This window comes from Oryctolagus cuniculus, chromosome X (genome assembly GCF_964237555.1).
Source record: "Oryctolagus cuniculus chromosome X, mOryCun1.1, whole genome shotgun sequence".
NCBI classification, from domain to species: Eukaryota; Metazoa; Chordata; class Mammalia; order Lagomorpha; family Leporidae; genus Oryctolagus; species Oryctolagus cuniculus.
The window spans coordinates 103,703,225-103,712,681 of NC_091453.1; the positions used below are offsets into that span (position 1 = coordinate 103,703,225).

The following is a 9,457-nucleotide window of genomic DNA, read 5'->3' on the forward strand; positions in this document are numbered from 1 at the left end:
CTCCCACAGTTACAGGGAACAGGGGATCCACTCTCAGTCCCACAACTCTCCCCATCCACAGAAAGATATGCGGTGTTCCTGGAGCCAGCCCCCTGTCTGACAGATCAGTTGGTGCCCTGCCTTGGCAAGTTGATTCCAGATTCCTTGATAGAGTGAGGGGGAGGGGAGTGTTTCATTAGCCTAACTGGGTGCCAGACTCAAAGTCAGTGGTGGCTGTGGATTTATCCCTCTGGTAAAATCTCTTAGCTGTGCACAGGATGCATCAGCATCTACTTGTCTTTCTAAGAAGGCACTTCCTCCCTGCTGGTTGCCAGGTGTCTTGGTTGGGGGGAGGGGAGTAAAGCAATGTGGTATTCCCTCATGGAGTTATCTGGGAATTCTGCCACTGCCAGCATTTCAGACCTGACTCAAAGTCAGAGGGGACGGTGAAGTTCTCCCTCAGGCAATATTACCAGTTGCTGCAGATTCCTCTCACCTTGCTACAAGATGGCATGGAGTTGCCAGCAGTGACCGACTCCGCTGCATGATTGTACTGACTGCCCATGTGGCTCCTTGGCTTCAAGCTTCTTTCTGTAGATTTTCCACTACAAATTTCTCTCCAGCTGTCCCCTGGGAATGCGGCTCCTCTCCTTTTCTTCTGTTCTCTTCCTAGTGGTCACAATCAGCCTATCTTTTCCCTCTTCTGTCAAGTTGGATCCCTCAGAAATATGTCTTGTTACATGCACAAGATGGCAAACCATTTTAAGATTGTTTAAGGTGAAGAAAGATATGATTCAACTTTTGTTCTATGTTAGAAGAGCCTAAACAACATGGGAAAATAAATAGAACAAAGTAAAGGAAGACAGAAGTTGTGAGAATGAATGCATAATTCAATCATAAAATGAATATTAAAGGTAAATATATTTGAAATTATAACATTTGAACAGAAACTTTTCACAGTCAAAAAGTTAATTAAATAAGTAAATGGGAGAAGAATATTTCAGACGCATGTCAGAATCAGTGAAAAGACCCATGGTTGAAAAGATCAAATATATGCCTGTGGAACACCCAAGATGCCAATGTAACTTGAAAGAGTTAGACAAGTGGCAGAGCAGCAGGAGATGCAGTCAGCGATATGATGGAGGTAACAGTTCATGTTTAACTTTGAAAAACATAATAAGGAAATTACTGAGAATGAGTTAAGAAGCCATTCACAGGACAATTTTGAAAAGTTGGGTTACATCTTGTATTTTAGGTATACTGCTCTAGCTACTGTATTGAGGTGGCTACAAAAATTTATGGAAAATGGAATTAAAGATGAATGTCAAAAATAGAAACTTTATTTCTCATCATAAACTCCATCACTCTACATGAAGATACCGGCCATGAAGTTAATCCCTAAAGAACTGGGAGGTCCTAGGAATTTAACTATGTCAATAATGATTTTTTACTTTATTGTCTGAAGGAAAATAGGTGCCAATTAAGGATTTTTTAAGTTAAGAAAACAGAAACATAAACAAGCCAAATTAGGACTATAAAGTGGATGCATAATGATTTTCTATTAGAACTCTTCTAAAATTGCCTTTGTTTGAGCAAGGGAATGAATAGAAGCATTGCCATGGTGAGGAAGGACTCTCTGCTGAAGATTTCCCAGGTATTTTCTGCAAAAGCTGTGCCTAAATTTCTAAAGAAAAAGAAAACTCTTAACCAGGTGTTATCCTACTTTAGCCCTACAGAAAGTTAACAAACAAAATGCCATGAACATCCCAAAAAATGTTGCCATGATCTCTGATTTAGACCCATCTGCTTTTGCTTTGAATGGACCAATGCCACTTCTTGGTAAGCACTGCTTTTATTGTTATTTGTCTTTAACACATCATGGATAAAGTGATATTTTACTTTTTGTTTAATTCTTCAAATAAATGCTTCAGGATCTTGAACCCAATTGTTAAAATTCCCATTGAATCTCTTCCCTTGTCTGCAGGAAATTCGGGCACAAAGATTTTAGCATCCCTCAGACAGAATGTTTGATACACTTTAATTTTTCAGTCAGAATTGTGTAAACTTAACAAATTGAGATGCCTACGGTATTGGCTATTGTTTCTGCTATTAATCTGCATATTAATCAATTGTGCCATGAACAAGATTCATTTTTACCTCACAAATTGATGTGGATGAACTGTTGCTACTGGGATTCATAATACAAACGTGCTTCTAGAAATGAGTTATCCATTTATAAACTGCTGATTACTTCGGGCCATTGCCTCATGGGCTTTTCATAAAGCTTCAGTGATTTTTGCCATTCTTCTACCTAAGCTTTACCATGTATTTGATGTTTATTATAACTTAAATTTTAGCAGAATTCATGCTTCATTGATAGACTCTTTTCAATGCATATCTTGTTTTTCTTAGTAACTCAAACTAGACACTTGATAATACATCAGAACTAGTTTAATTTGATACATTTGGCACCAAAATAGTTGTTTCATGATATGCATTCTTATGAGTTTTTAAATGACCATTCATTTCTCTTGAAGACTCTGCTTTCCAGGGCGGCATTGTGGTAAAATAGGTTAAGCCATCCCATACAGGTGCCAGTTTGAGTCCTGGCTGCTCCGCTTCTTATCCAGCTCCCTGTGAATACACCTGGGATAGCAGTGGAAGATGGCCCAAGTCCTTGGGCTCCTGCACCCACATGGGAGACCCAGAAGAAGCTTGTTTCTTGGCTTCAGCATGACCTAGCACCAGCTGCTGTGGCCATTGGGGGAGTGAATCAGCAGATGGAAGATATCTCTCTCTCTGTATCTCTCCCCCTTTCTCTTTAACTCTGGTGTGCCTTTCAAATCAATAAAATAAATCTTTTTTTAAAAAAAGGTTCTGCTTCAGTTCTTTGGTGTGTATACCTAGAAAAGTAACTGCATTATCTGTTTGGCAGACTCTACAATATATGAAGATAATATTGCATATATTTCCCTGCCTCTACTATCCCCCCTCCCTCAGGGTTCCATGAGAATTAAATGTATTTTAGGAGCTGGTGCTGTGGCGTAGTGGGTAGAGCCTCTGCCTGCAGTACCAGCATCCCCTACAGGCACTGGTTCCAGTCCTGGTTGCTCCACTTCTGATCCAGCTCTCTGGTATGCCCTTGGAAAGCAGTGGAGGATAGCCCAAGTCCTTGGTCCCCTGCACGCACATGGGAGACCTGGAAAGAGCTCCTGGCTGTTGGCTTCAGATTGGCACAGCTCTGGCTTCTGCAGCCTTTTGGGGGTGAACCAGCTGATGGAAGATCTCTCTCTCTCTCTCTCTCTCTCTCTGCCTCTCTGCCTCTGCCTCTCTGTAACTCTGCCTTTCAAACAAATAAATATTTTTTTAAATGTTTTGTTTTTTCTTTCCTTTGTTTCTCCTTCCTTTCTATGGGCCCTTGGAGTATCTATCAACAATGTTATCAGATAGGGGTAAGGCAAGCATTCTATAATCTAATGCCTAGGTTTCAGTTTTTGGGTGGACCTCTCCCTTGGAATGTGAACATCATCTAGACCCCTCTGTTCCTCCCACTTTAGGTGTGGTTGGATCACTGGAGGAGTTTGGATTTGGGTGTTTCTCTTCCAGCACAAATAAAGCTAGGGCTCTCTGGAGTTGTGTATTGTCCTTCACGGTGGTAATCTACAATCTGATAAATCCCCAGCAGGTTAGACTGTTGGAAAATAGTTTCTCCTGAGGTTAAGCCTTATTAAATATAACTGAACAGACTGGTGTATTACAAAATGTTTCCTTTTCCCCTCCACTGCCAGAAGCACCAAACGAAGTTTTTCTAATATTCAGTGTGTATGTGGTAGAGCTCCTGGAGGTAAAACTCACAAAAATGAGTTTTTGACTGGGCCTCCTAGAAATTTTCTCTCTCAGGCTTGACCACAGTGAGCCTCCAGCACTTTATAAATTACAGTTCCGATTCTCTTACTCTAGCACTGGCTCTCACAGAGGTTTCTACTGTAATATGCTTTAATTCTTTTTAAGTGTCTACTTTTTTGGGGAAGTACCTTGTCCTTTCACTTCAATTCACTGCTACATCAATGAAGAGTTGTTGATTTTTCAGTTTGTTCAGAACTATATTTGTTATTACAATTGACTGGCAACTCCTTAACCCCTAACATGCTAGACCAGAACTGGAAGTCCCACTTTACAACTTCTATAATGTGCTGAAATTGTCATCTTAATCATGTTATTTACAGCTGTTTTCATGATTGTGTTTGTTAAAATCAACATTGGGGACTCCTATATAGACTCCTATATATTGATTTAATTAACTGTTGATGTTGGCCACCTGGTCTTACGTCACAGTAGGCATGTTGTTTTTATCTTAGGCCAAGTATTGTGTATGAAATGTTGTAGAAATATACAGAGGTTCAAAACTGTAACCTTCCTTCAAAAAGGATTTACTTTTCCTCCCTTCCAGCAATTATGATACGGGCAGTACACCTCTGAAAACCATGTGCCTGATCTGATTAGCAACTGGGTTTCATTCTTTGAATGAGTCCACCCCCCCACCCCCCACCCCCACCCGGCTGAGATGAGGTGGTGTTGTTCCCTTTCTTTTGCAAAGTGGAAAGAAAGGTGATCCACAATATAAGTAGTTTTAGGACTAGTGTAGAGGGAGTCTGACACTCTTGGAAGATTCTTTTAGGCCAACGGATGTAGCAAACCCCACTTTGGAGTTCACTGACACAGGGCTAGCCTCGGGCAGTGAGCACTGGGGTTCACTGGAGTGGCTGGTTGCTGTCGGCAGGATTTTTCACTTTGGGAAGATCTTGGGGATCAATTTCCCTGAATCTTAGGTAGGTCTTGGGATGGCCCAGAGAGGATTTCAGGCCTCTTGCCCAGTCAGGTTGCCCTGTAATGGTTCTTTCTGCCCCCTTGTTCCAGGCTGCGGTGTGTATTACAAGTCTTCTTGGAATCGGCTACAGGACCTGTGCCACTTGGCCAAGCTTTCCTGTCCTGTCCTCAGTATCTCTAAGAGGGACCTCTATGACTTTGAAGTTGAGTACTCAATTATGGAGGCTGAGAAGTCCCATGATCTGCCATCTGCAAACTGGAGACCCAGGAAGCCTGGATATGACATTCAGTCCAATTCCAAAAGCCATGAGAGAGGAAGCAATGGTTAACTCCCAGTGGTAGCCCAAAGGCTCAAGAACGGAGGGAGCCTCCGGGACACTGGTATACTCCCAAAGTGAGAAGGCCCAAGATCCCAAGCTACCACGTAACTAAGGAAGATGAAGATGGCTCACCTGCTGAAATTACCACAGCGCGTTCCCAGCTCGCGACGCGGCCGGAAAGCAAGGCAGCGGAAGCGCCCGGGGAAGGAGTGGGCCGGCCGGCCAGCCGCGAAGTGGGCCAGCGGGCCAGCCGCAGACCCACCTCCCGGCCTCGGCGCGTTGGTACACAGGAGCCCGGGTGGCGGGGAACGGGTCCCCGCGGTTCGAGGCAGGGCCCTGAAACGTCCCCGGAGGCCTCCGGCGTCTGCTTCCTGCTGCCACCCGTGTAGCTTTGCCCCGTGGGCGAGCCCTCGAGGCCTGCGTCGTGCCCTCGGCGCCGCCGGCGCTTCAGCGCAGCCTCCATCTTGGGTGTCAGCATGGCGAGCGCCAGCGGCGCCAAGACCAGATTCGTTGTGGCAGACAAATACAAGCTGCTAAGGAAGATAGGGTCTGGTGGCTTCGGGGACATTTTCCTGGCTGTTAGCGTCACCGACGGCAAGCAGTGGGCCGTGAAGCTGGAGTCGCAGCACGCCGCGAGCCCCACACTGCGGGAAGAGCACCGACTCTACAAGATTCTCCAGGGTGGGGTTGGCATCCCCCGCATCCAGTGGTATGGGCAGGAGAGAGACTATAATGTGCTCGTCATGGATCTCCTGGGACCTAGCCTTGAAGACCTCTTCAACTTGTGTTCCAGAAGGTTCACGCTGAAAACTGTCCTGATGTTGGCCGACCAGATGATCACCAGGCTGGAATATGTGCATACGAAGAACTTCATACACGGAGACATTAAGCCCCATAACTTTCTAATGGGTACTGAGGGCTCCTGTAGGAAGTGTTTGGAATCTCCAGCGCGGAGGAGGAAGAGAGGCAGAGCTGCGAGTGCCTCTCGGGACCCCTCCTTCGCGGTACAGGACCAGGTATTCCTCATTGATTTTGGGTTGGCCAAAGCCTACCGAGACAGCAGGACCAAGAAACACATAGCGTGCAGCGAGGCCAAAGTCTTCATTGGCACCGCTCAGTATGCCAGCATCAATGCACATCTCCGGATGGAGCAGAGTCGCCGAGATGACATGGAGTCCTTAGGCTATGTTTTGATGTATTTTAACAGAGGCAGCCTGCCCTGGCAACGAGTAAGGGCTGCAACAGTGAAGCAAGCTTTTGAAAAAATCCGTGACAAGAAGATGTCCACGCCCGTTGAAGTTTTATGCAAGGGGTTCCCTGAAGAGTTTGCCACGTACTTGAAGTATTGTCGTGGACTGAAGTTTGAGGAAGCCCCGGATTACACGTATCTGAGGCAGCTCTTCCGCAACCTTTTCGGGACCCTGAACTACCAGTATGACTATGCGTTTGACTGGACAGTGTTAAAGCAGAAAACAACAGCGCAGGCGGCATCTTCCAGTGTCAGGGCAAGCAGATCCAGAGCCCCAAAGGCAAGGAAACTGAGAAAACCAAGAGCAACTTAAAAGGTTCGTAAGCGTGAGGCGTGCAACAGCAGCAGCAGAGGAGACCATAGGAGCGGCAGTGTTTCTCCCCAAATCTAGGAATTTTCGTTCATATGTACACTGGCCAGCGATGTCAAGAACTTAATTTCATCATAGACAGTCCCCGGGCAGCATTGGTGATGCTTTCTGTATTGTATTTACTTCTGAGATAGTGAATGATGCTGTCTGATTTTCTTTTGCTTTTTGTTTCTCAAGTGAAAAAGTTAACTAATGGTTTGCACGTGAAAACTGGTGGAGACATTGTACAGATGTCAAAGTTTTGTAAAAAGGTTTTGTTTTGAACTATAACTGCTTTGAAACTTTGTTGTAGAAGAAAGCATGAACAGTCTTCAGCCACCTTATTAGTGATTATAACTTCTCTATTGTGGATCTTGGGGTTTTTGTATCCTTGGGTTTGATCAGAGCAGTATTTGTTTCTCTCCAAATTAGAAATTTTTGTTCATATGTACGTTAGCCAGTAGTGTAAAGAACTTATTGTGAAGAACTTAATTTCATTATAAGCTGACCCTGGGCAGCACTGTGATGCTGTTTTGTGTCCTGAGTTATAGCTGCTGTAATTGTACTAACTTAGATGTGAAACATGGTTTCCGGCTTTCTATTTCATTTATTTTTTCAAGTGGAAAAGTTAACTAAATGGTTGACAACACAAATTGGTGGAGAAATTATGCATATGCTAATTTTTTTTTTTTTTACTTTAAACTTCGCTGCTCTGAAACTGTATCACAGAAGGCATGAATAGTCTTCCACCACGGTTGTTATAATTGTAAATTCTCCAAATGTTGGACTATTACGTTTTTTATTTTTTGAAAGGCAGAGTTACAGAGGCGTGGATAGAGAGAGAGAGAGAGAGAGAGAGAGAAAGAGGTCTTCCATCTGCTGGTTCACTCCCCAAATGGCTGCAGTGGCCGGAGCTGAGCCAATCTGAAGCCACTTGATAGTGGCTTCCTACAAGTCTCCCACTCGGGTGCAGGGGCCCAAGTACTTGAGCCATCTTCTACTACTTTCTCAGACCATAGCTGAAAATTGGATCGGAAGTGGAGCAGCCAGGATTCCAACTAGTGCCCATATGGGATTCTGGCACTTCTGGTGGTGACTTTACCTGCTATGCCACAGCACTGGCCACTAGGCTTTTTCTACCCCAGGTTTGCGTAGTGTTACTCATTTAATACATTCTGCAAATGGTTTTGTTCTTGTTTGCAAGGTAGTTGATATGGTAGCAACCAAATATTCCAGTGTTTGAGCATATGAAAGACTGCCTGCTCACCTGTGCTAGAAATAATAGTATCTGTTTCCATCTGATTACAGCTCTTGCCTGTATTACTGCTGAACTAGGATCATTTTACTTCTTGCTTGTTGATCTGTTTATTTAGTGAAGTATTAAGCCCTTAAGCATAATGCTAAATAGATATATCACCTCCAAAACTAAAAAGAAAGAAAGGGATAGGAAGTGAGGGCAAAGGTGAGAGGGACGAAGGAAGTATCCTTAGATATTTAGAATTGTAACTAGGAATTATATTGAATGTTTTCTGTTTGTGTTAATATTATATTAAAATAGAAAGAAAAACTTGGTGACTACTAGATAACCCTTAGGATACTGCATTAACTCTATGTTTTTTTATGTTAAAAAATAAAAAGCTTAATTTTCACAGAATTTTTGTTAAGATCTTACAAGTGAACATTTGTGTATGTTGCTTAAATAAATGCTATCATTATAAGCATCTGAAAAATTAAAGATTCATATTTAAAGTCAGGCTCCTTTAATGTAATTATTTTTGGGAAAAATGGAAACACAAAGAATATACTAATTTTCCCACACTCTGCCTCTTATAGACATCAGAGGATAGCTGATATTTATCCATGGCCTAAAAATCCTTATCATATTGAATTGATGATTCCCATAAACATTTTCTTCATTTATACAATACAAAATGTACAAATGCTATTTCAATGTGTTTTTAAAGATTTATTTATTTATTTGAAAGGCATATTTACAGAGAGGCAGAGGCAGAGAGATAAAAGGAGAGAGGGACAGAGAGAGAGGTCTTCCATCTGCTGGTTCACTCCTCAAATGTCCACAATGGCTGGAGCTGGGCTGATCCAAAGCCACAAGCCTGGAGCCTCTTCCAGGTCTCCCACATGGGTGCAGGGGCCCAAGGACTTGGGCCATCCTCCACTGCTTTCTCAGGCCATAGCAGAAAACTGGAGCAGCTGGGACTCGAACCAGGACACATATGGGATGCCAGCACTGCAGGCTGTGGCTTTACCAGCTATGCCACAACACCATCCCCCAATGTTAATTTTTGAAAAATGGGAGAAAAATAATTCAAGGCATTGTTCTCTTGGGTCATCACTTTGTTAATGGATAAAGGGGCCTTCTTGTCTCCCTTCTTTTGTAAGAGTCCAATTTGGAAGGGATTCTTTCTTTCATGTTTTGTTAATTAATTAATTAATTTACTACAGTTTATTTTAAAGCAAGAGAGAAAGGCAGAGACACAGATTTTGTGTCTGCTGGTTCACTCCCTGAATACTCTGAACAGCAGGGTCTCGGTCAGTCTGAAGCCATGAACCTGAGATTTAATATGGGTCTCCCACACGGAAGGTAGGGATCCAGATATTTGAGCTATGACCTGTTGCCTCTTGGGCTGTGCATTAGCAGGAAGCTGGAATCAGGAGATGCAGCAGGGCATTGAATCCAGGCATTCTGACATATCTTTAACTGTTGTGGCCAAC

The 9,457-nt window shown here is 43.4% G+C and overlaps 1 protein-coding gene across 1 annotated transcript; it reads left to right on the top strand.

Annotated features, from left to right (window-relative positions):
* The first annotated feature begins 5,351 nt into the window (after positions 1 to 5,351).
* Positions 5,352 to 8,292, top strand: LOC100355977 (casein kinase I). The gene is given in 2 exon segments (XM_051827791.2): positions 5,352 to 6,623; positions 6,626 to 8,292. Coding segments are annotated over 2 exon segments (1,095 nt in total). The 5' UTR covers positions 5,352 to 5,602; the 3' UTR covers positions 6,700 to 8,292.
* The last annotated feature ends 1,165 nt before the right edge of the window (positions 8,293 to 9,457 follow it).